Consider the following 16,586-nt stretch of genomic DNA (forward strand, 5'->3'; position numbering starts at 1 on the left):
AACATGTCTAAGGCGCTTAGCCTATAACTTGGAGCCAGGAGGGTGCAGAACTGCCGGCTCCCTTCTTCTGTTCTCTTTCCACAGCTCCTAAGGCTGAGCTTCCCTTTACACAGCTCCTAAGGTGGTGCCTTCTGTGTGCTAGCTGCGTGGAGCTAACAAATTTCACACTATCTCAGGCATTCTAGTTAGAAGAAACAAACAAAAAAAGGGACCGCCCTTCCTGTGCTTCCTCAGACTGCAGAAGATGTGGGTTTCAAAATGTGGACAGTGACTCCCTATGTCCCCTGTTTTTGGAGCAGACACAGAGAAGTCCCCCTTGGATGCTGACCTGAGAGGCACATGGCCTTGACCTCCAGCCCCACGAGGAAAGAGCCAGGTTGCTGTTGGGGCTGCGGACATGCCCGGCCTTACCTACTGCACAGCTCAGCCTGCTCCCCTGTGGTGTCTGGGACAGCTGCCCACCCTCCCAGAGCTCTTGGTTTCGTTTATTTATCACTCAGGGATTTCCCACCAGGGAGCTTTACCTGCCATCCGCAGGCCCAGATCTTGTCTGGCTTCCCCCGGGGACAGTGTGGAAGAGGGATGGCTATCCCCAGCTGTGGGGCCAGCACACCGTTGAGTCCCTGTGGGAAGTGTGCTCTGAGAGCCTGCTCCTTGTAGGGCTTGAGGATAGACATGGGGTAGACACAGGTGACCAAGATGTCCCTGTCCGCATGCTGAGTGCAGTCTGGCCAAGACGACAGACACCAGCGAAGAATAGACCACAAGTGTGGTGGGTGTGAGGAATGGGTGAATCAGGCCTTCCTGATCGCAGGGACCAAGTCCCCATTCTAATCTGTGGTCACATTGTGATCTCTCAGTCAGCAAGCCCGACTGCCGTGGCCCAGAGATTTGCCAGCCCTGATCTGGGGTCTGCACATGCCTGTGGAGGGGAGAACTCCTGCTCGCCATATTTTGTCCTGGGGGGTGTAATCACACCCAGGCCTAGTCCCACCAGTCATTTATATCCCTTCTTCCATTTGTGCTTCAACCATGAGAAGCGCACCCGAATGCTACCTTCTGCGCGTATGCATGCGTATTCCGGTGTCTGGTTTGCTGCATGTGCCTGTGATGTGCACAGCAGCCCCCCACTTACCTGTTGCGATGCTTTCAACAATTTCAGTTACCAGCAGTCAACCACAGTCCAAAAATATTAAATGGAAAATTCCAGAAATAACTCATCAGTTTTACATTGTGTGCTGTTCTGAGTAGCATGATGAAATCTTGTGCCTTCCCACTCTGTCCAGCTTGGGATGTGATTCCTCCCTTTGGCCAGTGTTTCCACACTGCGTTTGCTACCAAACAAGTGCAAGAATAGTGATGCTGGCATATTGGTATAATTGTTCTATTTTATTATGAGTTGTTGTTAATCTCTTACTGTTTCTAATTTGTAAACTTTATCATAGGTATGTATATGTAGGAAACAGCATAGCATCTATAGGGTTTGGTACTATTCACAATTCCAGGCATCCACTGGGGGTTTTGGATTGGAGCCCCCTTGGATAAGGAGACTGCAGGCAGTGGGGTTGTGGCGGGGGCCAGCAGTGGCATGATGTCTGCTCACTGTAACTTCTGCCTCCTGGGTTCAAGCGATTCTCATGCCTCAGCCTCCCAAGTAGCTGGGATTACAGGCATGGGGCATGGCTAGTTTTCGTATTTTTAGTAGAGACGGGGTTTCTCCATGATGGCCAGGCTGGAGCATATTTTCAATAGAACAAAGGGGAGATTTGTGTAGCCAGAGGGACAATATTGTGATTTGGAAGTAAGATCTTGCTTCCTGTCCTAGCTTTTCCACCAAAGTTATCTGATCTTGGATGACTTATTTAATTTCCCTGAGTCTCAGTATTATCAGCTGTAAATAAGAAAACTCATCTTACCAAACTCGTGAGGCTATTTCTGAAGCAATACATTTGAAATCATATTACAACATCAAAGTGTAATACATAGAAACTTATAAATAAATAAATAATCCATAGAAAGTGATCATTTCATTATGTCTCCTATCAGAGAGTCTATTGATTCCATTTTACAATGTTAAGCAGAGGTTAAGCATCTTGTATGTTGTGGTAGCAAGAAATAAATCTGTGAATACAATGTAGCTACATACCTGAGTGAGATAACTTGAGGGTGAGTGGAGAGCACCAAACCCAGAGTATCCTAGCAACCAAGGCAAAAAGAAAAACGCTCTGGCTTGCAGAGTTTTCATGATCTGATTTGTAAAAGCTAAATTAAAAGTCCTACTATAAAGCAGGCATTGAATGGTTGCTTTCTCATACCGTGGTTACAGAATGACCCAAATGCAGCACCCCGTTTCACCAGGAGGTAGGCAGAGGAGTTCCCATTGCAAAACTGCTCTCCCTCTCTTACTGTCTTTTAGCCACAATGCCCCTATTCTGAGATCCTGCTGTCCCCCGCCACAACCCCACTGCCTGCAGCCTCTCCCTCCTCCCGTTTGGCACCATCCTTCCTCCTGCTGACTTCCTTCTCCAAATGTTTTCTCAGGTGGTTAAGCTGAAAGGCCAAGTACTGTCGGTCATGTATCGATTTCGCACCAAGAACCGGGAGTGGATGTTGATCCGCACCAGCAGCTTCACATTCCAGAATCCCTATTCTGATGAGATTGAGTACATCATCTGCACCAACACCAACGTCAAGTATGTACTCCACTGTTTCCCTCTCCTGGAATCCACTTGCGCTTGCTTGGGTCCAGAGCTGGCAATTTTATTTGGAGCTCTTTTCTCCCTGCCGGCTCTCCCTGCAGCTGGAAATCCCTGCAGGATTAAGAACAGAGGAGACTGTAGGTCCCCATCACTGTCTCCCTCCCATGTTCCTCCTTCTCATTTCCCTCCTGATTTGTGAGAAACAAAAGAATGAGTGATGATCATGACACTCCCTTCCCTTCAGTGCAAGGTGCTCCAGTTTCTGCTCCTCTTTTCTTCCCCCTGAGCATGGAACCCAGCCAAATGGAGCTCTGCTGGGCCGTCCCGTGTTGCTCCCTGTTGCAGCAGCTGCTTGTGCCTGGTTTCTTGGTCCTGCTGCAGCCGGGGGTGGACGAAGTGAGGCTGAGCCTCTTGACAGCTCTAGAGAATGGGACAGGTGGCCTGGGTGTAGGCACCTCAAGGACACATGACTTCCCTGCTGCCCAGCCATGGAAGCATTCCTCCCTGCCCAGGGCCCGAGGATCCCAAGATCTCTGCTGGCGTCACCACTCCTATGTTCCATGCATGTTAGCAGACCTTGACCCCACCACTTCCTGGCTGTGCAACCTTGAACAAGTCACTTCCTCTCTTCACCTCCCTCATAAGGTTGCTGTAAAGATTAAAGGAAGTCAAGCTACAGGCCAGACACTGGGTTCAACTTCCAGCACAGTGAGCATGACCTTGAACAGGTCATACCTCCTCTGCATTTAATCTCAAGGATATACAAGGCCAAGGAACCAACACAAAGACATTTGGACAAAAGGATGTCCAAGCAAATGCAAGCATGTGGAAGCCATGGCCAGTGTGTCGGGAGGACTGTAGCATGCAAGGGTGTGAGATGAGGTTGGCATCTGGAAAACTGTCACCATGTCTCGCCATCATAGTCAGTGGCTCCAGCATCCACCATTTTCCCTGGTTCAGCACTCGGTTGGGGGACCTGTTTCCAACCCTACCAACTCCTCTTCCTCATCTGCTGACATCCCTTCTCGGTAGCCTCCCCGGAATTCTGAAGCCTCCAGGTGGTCACCACCGCCTACTGGCACTCTCAGAACTTGCCTGGCTCTGCCCTCTGTTGCCGTCCCTGAGCCCCTCGGATTTGGGAGTTCCCATCTGGGCCCCACAAAGTAACCTTCTTTCCAGGCAACACCACCCTCTGAGTCCTCAGCCTCTACCCTGCTCCTGGGCCAGAAGTCACAGAGCTGGACAGATGAGTCCATGCAAGACCTCTCAGGGGGCCAATGACCTGGAATTTGTTTTTAATTTTAGATTCAGGGGGTACATATGCAGGTTTGTTACATGGATATATTGCATGATGCTGAGGCTTGGACTTCAGTTGAATCCATCACCCAAGGAGTGAACATAGTTCCCAATAGGTGGTTTTTCAACCCTTGCCTCCCTCTCACCCTCCCTCTCTAGTAGTCCCCCCAGTGTCTATCATTCCCATCTTTATGTCTATGAGTACCCAATGTTTAGTTCCCTCTTACAGGTGAGAACACGTGGTATTTGGTTTTTTGATTCAGCATTAATTTACTCAGGATAATGGATTCCAGCTGCATCCATGTTGCTGCAAAGGACATGGTTTTGTTCTTTTTAATGGCTACATATTTTGTGGCATTTATATACCACATTTTCTTCTTCTTTTTTTTTTTTTTGAAACAGAATCTCACTCCATCACCTAGGCTGGAGTGCAGTGGCACTATCTGGGCTCATTGCAGCCTTAACTTCCTGAGCTCAGGTGATTCTCCCACATCACCCTCCCGAGTAGCTGGGACTACAGGCATGCACCACCATGTCCAGCTGATTTCTTGTATTTTTAGCAGAAATGGGGTTTTGCCACGTTGCCCAGGCTGGTCTCAAACTCCTGGAATCAGGCAATCTGCCTGCCTTGGCCTCCCAAAGTGCTGGGATTACAGGTGTGAGCCACCGTGCCCAGCCCACATTTTCTTTATTCAGCCCACCATTGATGGGCACCTGGGTTTATTCCTTGTCTTTGCTATTATGAATAGTGTTGCAGTGAACCTGCAAGTCCAAGCGTCTTTTTGGTAGAACAATTTATTTTCCTTTGAGTATATACCCAGTAATGCAGTAATGGGATTGCTGGATTGACTGGTAATTCTGTTTTTAGTTCCTTGAGAAATCTCCAGACTGCTTTCCACATGGCTGAACTAATTTACATTCCCATCATCAGTGTGTAAGCATTCTCTTTTCTCTGCAACTTCGCCAACATCTGTTATTTTTTGACTTTTTAATAATAGCCATTGTAACTGGTGTGAGATGGTATCTCATTGTGGTTTTGATTTGCATTTCTCTGGTGATTAGCAATGAGTATTTTTTTCATCTGTTTGTTGGCTGCTTCTATGTCTTCTTTTGAGAAGTATCTTGTTCATGCCCTTTGCCCACTTTTTAATGGGGTTTGTTTTTTTTCTAGTGATTAGTTTAAATTCCTTGTGGATTCTGGATATTATTTCTTTGTCAAATGCATAGTTGGCAAATATTTTCTCCCATTCTGTAGGTTGTCTGTTTACTCTAGTGATAGTTTTGTTGTTGTTGTGTTTGTTTGTTTTTCTGTGCAGAAGCTCTTTAGTTTAATTAGATGATGACTTGGATTCCAACCCCAGCTCCCAACTGGGCAAGTCACCTACTCTTTCTAAGCCTCAGTTGCTTCATCTGTAAAATGGGGAGAATGACAGAACTACTGGCCCAGAATCATAGAATTATTCTGCAGATTCTGCATGGAGCTACTGCATATGAAGCACTCTACTATGATAGCAGGCTGAGTCGGCCCCAGTAAATGTGGTCTGCAGTAGCTATCACTGTGATTGTCAGCAGCAGCAGCAGCAACGCAACCCTGCCACCCTTTGCAGCGACTTGGCAGTTTCTTGGGCCAGTTCTTGCCTGCAGCCCTAGATTATGTTTGGTCTCCTAAATGCCCTGCCTGCGTTCTTCCTCTAACTCCGGGCAGATCACCTTGCCTTCCAACAACCAGAGACACCAGGACCCTCCTGGTGATTCTCTTCCTGTTCATGAGTGTATCTATCTCAATGCCCTCCTCCTCCATTTCCGGCTCCTAGCAGGGGCAAAGACTCCTCCTTCCAGGGCCAAACCCTGCACCTTCTTCATCTCCCTGCACGCCCCTGGACTCCCATGACCCTCCCCTCTTGTCTCATCCTCCTTGTTGGCTCCTTCTCGGGCCTTCACATAGACACCTGACTTCCTGATCTTGGAGAATCCCTGTCAGGCCAACCCACCAAAGCTCCCCTCCCACCTGGCCCTGCCAGACGTGTCTGTGGGAACCTCCTTCTTCACCATTCATCTGTTCTTAGTCCCTTACAGCCTTGCTTTAGCCCTGAAGGTGTTGAAATTGTTTTCGCAGAAGCCTCTGATAACCCACATGAAATAACCTATTCTCACTGGTCATTCTCCCCAGACTCTGTCCGACCAGCTCCTCTTTCTTAATGTCACCCTTGGCTGACTTGATGCTCTGATTCTTTTTTTACCTTTACCTTCTAGTCAAGACTTTCTTGGTTGTAAGTAGAGCAGGAACAAATGTACTAAATCACAGTTCCAGGTATGCAAAAAGATAATACTATTTTACTATTTTCCATTCTGATTTTATCTGGTGAAACTCAGTTAGCTTGGCCAAATTAAGGATGTTTTATTGTCTCACTTCTCCCAACATGGGAAAAGGATGGTTCTTCTTTACTCAGGAAGCAGAGAGGTACCACCAGTGCCAGGCTCATATGTGGCCCAGCCTTGAAGAAAATAGGGACGCTTGAGAAACAGGAGTAAAAGTAAGCAGGGCTCAGGATTCCATGGTGCTTTCTTTGTTCAACAGGTGTGTTATGGAGGGTGCTGAGCACGGGCCTTTCAGGAGCTCTTGAGACAGGGTAACAGCGTGTGCCCACTGACCTGAAGGAGCCAGGTGCAGGGCGGTGGGAGCCCCAAAGGGAGAGGAGGAGGAAAATGCTAGCCTGGATCTGCTTAGCATCTGTTCAAGCCATAGCTTTAAATGCCAGCCTGGATCTGCTTAGCATCTGTTCAAGCCATAGCTTTGTCCCAGGCTCACACCTCCTGTCATGGCTCCTTGTTCCAGCCACTCCACGCTAAGACTTGAGCTCCAGTAACATGGAGAACGTAAGAAGGGGCAGACGGGAGGGACAGGTAAAATGCAGTGGGAGCAGAGAATAAATACTTCCCCTCGGGGCCCCGGAGAAAGCATCCCTAGGAGGTAGCACTGCAGTGGGGCTTGCAAGAAAAGTAAATATCCCCCTGTGAAAACCACCCTTGGGGCTGAGGTTTTGCTTTCTTTTCCTGAAAGTCAGGCAGCACTGAGAAAACAGAAAAGCCATCTTGTATAGGGTTTGGCCTACGTAGTTCCACTGGAAAGTTGCTGTTGCAGTTTGTGAGGTTACATGGATCAGGATGCCCCCTCAGGACATAGTTACACCGGAATCCTCAGTCTGTGTCTCTGAACTGAAAGGTCCTGCATCGGTGAAGTTGGTTGAAAAAGTTTACTGTGGACGGTAGAGGGCAGTGACAACCATGAATGTGAACTGGCTAGCTCTTTTTTGAATTTGGGAGGCGAGACTTTGCCAGCAGTAGGCAGACTTGTTATGGAAAGATCCTTAAATGCTCTGTGCTGATGGAAGGGGATGGCGAGGGTGAAGTGTGGGCAATTTGCAAGCTTGGTTGCTTTCAGTCAAAAGGATCCAAAAGAAACTTCCTGGAGAAATTGAGTGTTTAATGTCAAACATTTGTGTAAAGTTACTACAAAGAAGACCTCTTCATCACCCTTGCATTTTCTCCTGTTCCATCAAATATGGAATGAAGTCCAGAAAAACCCAGACTGATTTAACATACTGGTCACACACCACAGCTTTGAAACGTGCCTTGGCATTGGGGGCCAACACTCTTTTGGGGCTGTTTCTTAGCTTGAGTCATTTCAGTGTTTTTACTTGGGCACAACCTAGCTGCTGTGCTTTCTTCATTTCTGACATCTTTTTAGGGAAGTGATCTGAAGTTATCTCTTTGCGTCTGTTCAGGCCAAGTCCTCTTTCCTGTCACAGCATTGTTCCAATGTTGTCATAACCACACCTGTTGGCTCATGTGTGTGTGTGTGTGTGTGTGTGCATGTGTTTTTAAAACCCCACCATGCCCAGAATCATGATTGAGTCTCTCTTGAGCCGACCGACCATCATGTCTCCTTTGTCATGCTTAGCAGTGGCCACCAGGTTGGTCCTAGGCAGGTGGTGGAGCATAGGGGTGGGTACAAAAGAAGTCAAAGGAAAGGCTGCATTCCTGTTCTCTGCAGAGCATAGAGGCAGTAAGGGCCTGAAACACCCAGTCACCAAACCCTAGATCTGGGAGCTATCCTGGATCCCTCCCTCTCATTCACCTCAACAGGCAACCTGGCACAGAACCAGAGCCCCTGGTTCCAACTGGGATTCTCTCTAGCGCATCTCCTTCTCTACCTCTTTGGCACTGCCTTGGTTGAGGCCTTTGCCCCATCACAATCATCGGTCTTACTGACCATCTCCCCTGCCTTCCATCAGGCCCCTGCTGAGCCAGTCCACATGGCCAGGAAGCAAGCTCTAACACACACACGTGTGCATACACACACATATGCACACACATGCATGACTGGACCATGCTGCTCTCTGGCCCTGATCAAATCAATTCCAAACCCTGTAACAAGCATTTCGAGTGCTTCACAATAGACATGCAGATGGTGCTCAACCAGGATGGATATTATTAGCCTCCATCCCCAGACTCCTCCCAGTGTGCTTCCAGTTACTCCCAGGGACATGATTCCAGCGACCTCGGAATGCCCACTTCATGCCTTCTTACTCATTTAGGCTGAGTAAAAACCCCTGTCCAGGGAGCATGAGGGAAAATTGACAGCATCTGCCCAGCCTCCTGCACCTCACCGACAGGAAGCCGGGCTTGAAGCATTCACTTTCTACTCCTCAGCCATTGTAGCCCAGCTAATGGAGGGCAGCACTGGCTGCGGTAGGAACCCACTTCCCTCGCATGTGCTGTCAGTCAGTTTTCTCCTGAGCAGCCCTGCTTTCTCCTTCTCTGGAATTTGCAAGCACACCAAGGTTTATTTTTATACCATTGCTGTGAAATGTCTGAGAAAACTCCCCAGGGCTCTTCTCAGGATGGGGCAGCCTGCAGGTCAGCACTTTCTCTTCCACACATGCTCAGCTATGGAAGCAGAAACCCAAAGGTTGTGGGATGGAGATGCTGATGTTCCGACCACAGAGCCAGAGTGGTTAGGGTCCTGGGGATTTGCCAGCCATACCTGTGACCTGATTTTCTGCTTCCCAGTGAAAGGACCTTTTTCTGGTCTAGGAGCCCAAAGAGGAACAGAACTGAAAGCAACCCCCCAGCCTAATACCAAGACCCCTTATCATGGCCTTTATGCACATTAGAAACATGGGCCCTCCCCAGACACAGACCTGCACCAAGGTGTGTGAATGGAGAGGGCTGGGTTTGTGCCCCACTTTGCCCCTTGGCCAGGCACCTGCGGCACAGCTACACAACTCCACACAGTGATCCTATCCTGTCTCCGAGATTCTGGGCCTGGGCTGGGCACAGCCTGAGTTGCAGGTAGGAGTGGTTGTCATTTCCTGGAAAATGTTTGTGAGTTGAAGGTAGGGCTCTGGGAAAGGGGTAGAAAATGGTTCATGGATTGCTGCCATCATGGGGAGTTCACTGCTTCAACCCCACCAAAGTCCCAAGGAACAGATTTTTCTCTTTCCTATGGCTCAAGATGCCCAAAGTACTGGAATGGGAGACGTGGAATAACTGTCCATGTTATAGCCATGGGTATGTCTCTTGGGCTAGGGCAGCAGCTTAGGACAGAGGAAAAACTGTGCAAGGTCTCCAGCCAGACAGACTTGGGTTTGAGACCTATGTGTTCCATATTCTTGCCATGTCACCCGGATGCATCCTTTACACATCAATTACATTCTAGCCATGTCACACTGGATGCATCATTTACATTCTAACCATGTTACTCTGGACACTTAGTTCACACCCTGGACACTTACATCTACACTTTCATCGTTACATCTCAGTTGCTTTATCTCTGAAATGAGGATACTGCAGAGATGTGAAAATGTTGACAAAATACTGGCCATCAGCCCTACATTCAGTGGAAGGTGATGGTGTCCCCAAGATGTGAATCAAAGCAAAACAAAATAAAAGTCATAAAGTAAGAATAAGGAGGTATAGAAAGGAATGCTTTTTTTTCTATTGAATATTGATTCCTTTTTCAATTTCTGGAATACCAATTTGTTTGGAAAATTATTTCTGGTGCTCCCACTTGGCTAGTCTAACAAGCATGGGCTGAGACTGCCTGGTGGGAGATCACGTGCTTCTGCTTTTATCCTTTTCCTTTTATCTGGGCTCCCACACTGACATTAGGAGGCAGACTGTACCCTTGGATAGAATCTTGTTCATCCTGAGGCGTCATCTTAACTCACCACACTGTAATTGCTTGCCCACGTATGTCTTTCCCTGGAGACTGTCAGTTCCATGAGGGCAGGGATCTTGTGGGTTCTGAGTCATCGGTCTGCCCCAGTGCCTGGCAATAGAGTTTCCGTACGGTTCACTGAATGAATGACTCCTCTGGGCTGGACTCGAAACAGAATGTTCACCAGGTCCTCCAGCTGGGGTTCCCATCGAGGAGACCTTCCTTTATGGTGGGGACACACACACACACCAGGGCCATCAGCACAGAAGGCATGGCCAGAGGAGGAAGTGGTGTTGAGATCATACATCTTTTGTAATGCTGAGAAAAAGAGTTTAGAAACAGAACCCAACTTATTTTATGTTTCTCCAGGGGCAGAAGTTGTTCCCCAGATGAAAGTTATAGGGAGGTGCATTTGGGCTCTTTAGGGGTCATGCTTTTTATAAGTATTTATGTCTGCAAATGGAGCAAGCTGCCCCAAAACGTAGTGAGCTCTCTAGCAGAGAAAGTCAAACAGAGACTGACCAGTTGCCTGTCAAAAGAAATGATGTACCGGGCGTTGCTGTTATCAGAGGAGCTGTGGACCAGATCACTTGTGTGCATTTGCTTCTTAGGAGCTGAGAAGAGTCAGCAAATAGCAATGCATCTTTTATGTAATCCAAACAGCCTACACTTGGAATGAGAAAATCTAGTCTTGCTCAGTCTTCACCACTTACCAGCCTGGTGGTTGTGTTTCTACCACACACAATTGGTGCACCCTCTGCCTTGCCTGTTTGCCTGGGAGGAAGATTGAAGTTAACCATTGTGGAAAGGGCCAAATGGGATCCCTTGATGTCTGTCCTGGTTAAGTTTGGCCAGTGGAGGGACTGACTGGAGACAAAGGAACAAGAGTGGAAGAGGAAAAGGTATTAGGCAGCCTTGCTCACCACAGCTCTCACAGGTCTGATAGCTGCTCACTCCTTCTGTCCCTTTGGCCCTAGGGATGATGATGGCTTCCTGTTGTTGCTAGCCTAGGGGCTCTTCACCATCCTAGTATAACATCTATGAAAGCTTTTTCTTTCCCAAATGGGGCAGACAGCAAAGCACCTTGAAATCCGAAGTATCAGATCAGTCCTTGGCTCTATTCTGTGATAGCCACTTACCAATTGGCCAACCTTGACAACCACTTAACCTCTTTAAACTTCAGTTTCTTAACTTTAACTTGAGGGTAAAGTAACCACTCTGAAAGCTTAGTGTGGGTGTTGGATGAGATAATGTAAACACCTGTACGTTTATGGCCATACCTGTTAAGTAGCCCCTTCCCTAAACCTTCTTTAATCATCCCTTTTGAGGGTGCCAACTATTTTCTGCAAACCTCTAGCATCTCTGGGCCTCAGTTTCCTCATGCGGAAAGGGAATTAGAAAAACAGAAAACCCACTTCCAAGGTGACTGTGAGCCTAAGGTGAGTTGGGATGAATGCAGGCATCTAGCAGGGGGCCGGGGCAAATGCACAGGGGTGGGTGCAGGTGTTACCCCTGCCTTCCTTCCACAGTCGCCAAACACACCACCTCTTCCTGGGCGGGGGCCTCCACATTCTCACCAAGCCTGTGCTTTTGCTGACAGTTACAATTTTGTTAGAGCTTTTGTTACAGTTTGTTTACAGTTTTGTTACAGTGTTCTAGCCATGCATTCCTGGTGGTTCCTCCCCAGGAAGCTGGAGCACCTTCCACAGCTGCCCCTCCCCACCAGCCACTTCCTCATCCTAGATAACAAAGGCTTCCTCTCCCACCCTCCCCTCACTTCCTATCCACAGAATATCTAGCCAGCTCTCCCTGCATCCCAGACCCAGATGAAGGGAGGTAGACTGTCTGCAGTTCCTCCAGGGGGTTCCCCACCACCCGGTCCAGGACACAGCCATGGGTGATAAAAGTGGGACCATGAACATGTCAGAGGAGACCCACTGTGATCCTTCTTGTTTCAAAATAGACAGTGGAAGTAAACAATGGAAATCCATACATAACCTTCCTAATTAATGCAGACACTTGAGAGATTGTTTTTCTTGGTGTTAAATTTTGCTCACCCACATGATGTTTGTGGCCATATTTGCAGCGTGCATAATATATTGTGCTGCACTTGAACTTTTCCACACCTTTCATCATACCTTCCTGTGTTTCCAGACGGTCTTCACAGTGGTTGCTGTCAGTGCTATGGAATAGTCACTCAGGAAATTAATATGCAGGATTTAGAAAGTCATTCCTGATTACAGCCAACTTTGCATGGGTAACTCTTACTTCCTTCCACTGAATAATTTCCTTACTACAGACCAGCAGCAGGATGACAACCTGGGAGAGTGTGAAAGTGTGAGCAAGTCCACAGTCCCTCATCCGTGTCACCATAGTTTTCCGAAAAGGTCGTGCCATGCACACTTCCCCAACACCGTGTGACCGTGGTAGTTTCAATGCAAAGCCACCATGTGAAACATATTTTTATTGACTTAGCAGCTGAAAAATTATACTTCAAAGGTGTTTTAATTTACATTTATTTTGATTATTTTAATGGCAAAATGTTTCCCTAACTTGCTTATTATATCTATTATATATATGTTATTATATGTACATACAGTACATGTATATTTGTCCTTTTATTTATTTATTTATTTTGCTTGAATTGTCTGTTCATATGCTTTAAATTGATTGCTGGGCTGGGAGTAATGTCTGTTAGTAATTTGAATTGCATAGTACCACTAATAATTTTTTGCCTGTCCTTCTTAATGATATTTACAATTGAAGAGGATCTGGTCATTTGCCCCATTTTTAGGCTCTGAGCTATAGAGTTCACTTTCTCTTGAAAACAACCCAGTTTTTAAACTTAAAGCCGCCATTTCCTCCAGCAAGTCTTTTTCTTCCCCAAATGGAGCAGGCAGCAAAGTCCCTTGGAGTCAGAAGTGTCAGGTCAGACCCTGGCTCTGTTCTGTCATAGCCACTTGCCAGTTGGCTGACCTTGACAACCACTTAACCTCTTTGAACTTCAGTTTCTTAATTTTAATATGAGGGTAGAATAACCACTGTGAAAGCATAGTGTGAGGATTGGATGAGATAATGTAAACACCCGCCCGTTTATGGCTAAGTGTTAGCTGAAGCCAACTGCTTCATTCGGCATTAAACCCAACTGCTTTTCTGAATTTGCCTTAAAATTTTGTTCTGTTGTATCTTTTGACCCTGCATAAAATGAAGTCACACATCAAAATTGATTTCTTAAATAGTTGAGTGTGGTAGCCTAAACATGAAGTGCAATGTCTGGAGTCTTGATTTAGGGCATTAAAAATAAAATAAAATAATTAAAAATGGAAAACAATGTAGAGATCCATTGGGTATCACCCACCCTGCCTCTGAGGTATGGGAAAAGTCCTGGCTTAGCCCTATTGTCATCCCTTCTGTTCTTCATGACCCTCTTTGTTGTCTTCTTGTTTCACAGGCAACTTCAGCAACAGCAGGCAGAATTAGAAGTGCACCAGAGAGATGGATTGTCATCATACGACTTATCCCAGGTGAGTTTCTGGAAAACCCTTTCCCTGTTGGAATTGTCTCCAGCCCAATGGACTGGGGACTCAATTCAGCCCTGAGCTTGAGCCCCTCAGCCCAAAGGATTGCCCCATCCACACACTACAATGGAAAGAGCAGACCTACAGGTCCCCTGGGGATCTGCTGCTGTCACTCCTCCCTACAGAACTCAGCCATGAAGAATGTGTGAGTACCAGGTGAAGAACCAGGGGCCATAGTCAACCCAAGGGCTGAAGGACATTTCTGAGGACCATGCGTGAACTCTAGTATGAGTATACTCAGAGACCAACAAGAGCAGCTTCTGATCCCCTTAGGCCCCCTGGCTTCTTGGCCATTTCCCTGCCACCGCCTGTGTCCCATTCTTCCTCAATGTGCCTCTTCCTGTCATGCTCTGAGCCTCCCTCTTCACCGGCTCTGTCTCCTTTCCTTCTCCTATCTCCACATGATGTCCACTTCTCCTGATATTTAGAGTAAGTTGATTGTTGTTCATTTCTCGCTCTAAGAAAGTAATCAGTGTGACTCTGTTATCCTTCCTGTGACCTTCAGTTCACTGCCCCCAACCCCCTCACCGGCTGTTCTTGGCTTTCACATATAGAAAAGCTTCCCACCTGATAAAATGTTCCAGCCCCAAATGCCAGTGATTCCAGAGGGAGGGGGCTCTGATGAAGGAGAGCTGGTGGCTCCTGGGGACACACACTCTGTGCCTTACGCATGAGTTGCCCTTGTGTTTTATTTAATGTGCAAACAGGTCCCCGTCCCCAACCTACCAGCCGGTGTTCATGAGGCTGGGAAGTCCGTGGAAAAGGCGGATGCAATCTTCTCCCAGGAAAGAGATCCTCGGTTTGCTGAAATGTTTGCAGGAATCAGTGCATGTAAGTTTCCAAATGGCACTGAGGTTTTGAGAGTGTGGGGTTTACAGTTGCTTTCAGGCCATCTACCGACAGCTACTGTTAGTAAGAGGGGGCCACGGAAGGTGAGTTTAGAGTAACCATTGCAGGGTATAAAAATACACGAGTTGGAATGGATTCTCTCTACTCCTGGCCTTGCCTGTTATATACCAGTTACCCAGGGTAACCAACCTGGGACCTGGCATCCCATCATTAAAATTTGAGGAGTTGGAACAAATGAGCTCTATTGTTCCATTGTGCTGTTTAGTTTTATTAAGCCAAAGACATGTCTCTGTAAAAAGTTGAAATTCAATTCCTAACACACAGAGGACCACATTTTAACATCAAAATACGCAGTAAAAAAGAAAAACAAAAATGATCCTCTATCCTACCACCTGGATGTAACCATATTTAACTTTTTAAAGTATGTTTTTTCTCTTTTTCTACACATATATATTCTTTTTTTACATGAAATTGCGCTCACAGTAGCTTAGTTTTTTTCACATGACAGTTTATTATGAACGTATTTCCAGATTATTAGACAATATTTTTTTGTCAGTTGCGTAGAGTTCATGCGATTAATCCTCTGTGGTGGTCATTAGGCTGTCTACCTATGTCAGCACTGCCGTTAGAGGAGATGGTGCAGTTATAACTTAAGGCATCGCATGGGGCCAGCAAGTCCAGCTGCCTCGCCCTCCCACTCAGATTATCACTGAGATTAACCAAATACAAAATTTGGAAAGATCTTTGTTGGTTCCAAAATCAGAAAAAGGATTCTATTTTCATGTGGTCAAGGAATTTTCACAAGATACAACGGAGTCAAGATGAGTTGAAGGGAGAAACCAGTTGGCTTGTGAAGAGGAAACATGGGGAACTCCGTCACTGGAAGAGAAGCCCAATCCTGTCCCCTTGGGGCTAACAAGCTGAAGACAGTGAGGCCCGAGGCGAGGACAGACAGGCCCATGGAAGGTAGTGAGGGAGCACACCTCAGCCCTCCTGATGCCAGCATGTTGGTGGAAAGTCAGAGCCTCCGGGTGCTGGAGCTGCCTCCCATTAGGGCAGCAGATGCCAGTGCAGCACCAAGACCCATTGTCAACACACAACAAAAACCAGACCCCTCAGCACAACAGGGGAGCTCCCGGCTCTTGGTTCCCATGGCCACCCACCCACATCAGTATTTCCTTGACTTTTCTAGAGAAATATCATTTCATCCAGTAAGAAGAGACAACAGCACATCTAAAAGGATTTTTCTCTCCAGATAAGCCTGAAATATTTGACCAGAGACCCACAGCGTCCCAGATAAATCCAAACATAGACACTTTTCCATAAAGTTAACAAAACAGAAAAAAAAAAAAAGACAGACAAGAAAAAAGAAGAGGGGGAAGGGTCCAAGGGAAGGAATGAGAACAAATGTCCTCCTTTGGAAATGAATTTTTCTGATAAAGAGGAGAAGGTTCAGAGAATCTTCAGTATCTCTTCTCTAGGTGATTCCAGGCCATCCTGCATGTCTGAAAATGAGTTATTGAGGTGGGGAGAGTGATGTTTAATAAAATGGATCAGTACAAAACAGGCTAATATTGCAGAAATCCAAGTCAGTGAATTAGAAAGAAACATGAATTTTCCCAAAATACAAAAACTTAGGTTTTCCAAGTGAAAGAGCTCAATGAATACTAAACAAAAATTTCAAAGAAACTCACACCTACACATGATCTGTTGTATTTACTTTTTTAAATTTGAAGAAAGGAAGAAAAAATCCTGCAAATGTTGAGATTTAAAAAATTACCTTACCTACAAAGAGAAATCTTTTGTTAGCCTTCCCCAAGATATTAAATACCAAAAGACTTAGGAAGGTGGCGGTGGCGGCGGGGGGTGGGGGGGCAGCAGGGGCAGGGTGGACGCAGGAATAAATAGAGAATTTGGAAGAATATGTGACCCTGAAATTTT

General features: G+C 46.7%; 1 protein-coding gene across 6 annotated transcripts in view; it reads left to right on the forward strand.

The window, feature by feature from the left end:
- The window catches only part of ARNT2 (aryl hydrocarbon receptor nuclear translocator 2), a 201,615-nt gene that overhangs the window by 158,980 nt on the left and 26,049 nt on the right, over positions 1-16,586 (forward strand). For all 6 annotated transcript variants that reach the window (XM_028851222.2, XM_028851228.2, XM_028851224.2 and 3 more), the window contains exons 12-14: positions 2,542-2,693; positions 13,670-13,742; positions 14,504-14,627. In XM_028851222.2, coding sequence (XP_028707055.1) covers positions 2,542-2,693; positions 13,670-13,742; positions 14,504-14,627 — 349 coding nt within the window. The remainder of the gene's footprint in view (positions 1-2,541; positions 2,694-13,669; positions 13,743-14,503; positions 14,628-16,586) is intronic.

This window comes from Macaca mulatta, chromosome 7, assembly GCF_049350105.2.
Source record: "Macaca mulatta isolate MMU2019108-1 chromosome 7, T2T-MMU8v2.0, whole genome shotgun sequence".
Lineage (NCBI taxonomy): Eukaryota > Metazoa > Chordata > Mammalia > Primates > Cercopithecidae > Macaca > Macaca mulatta.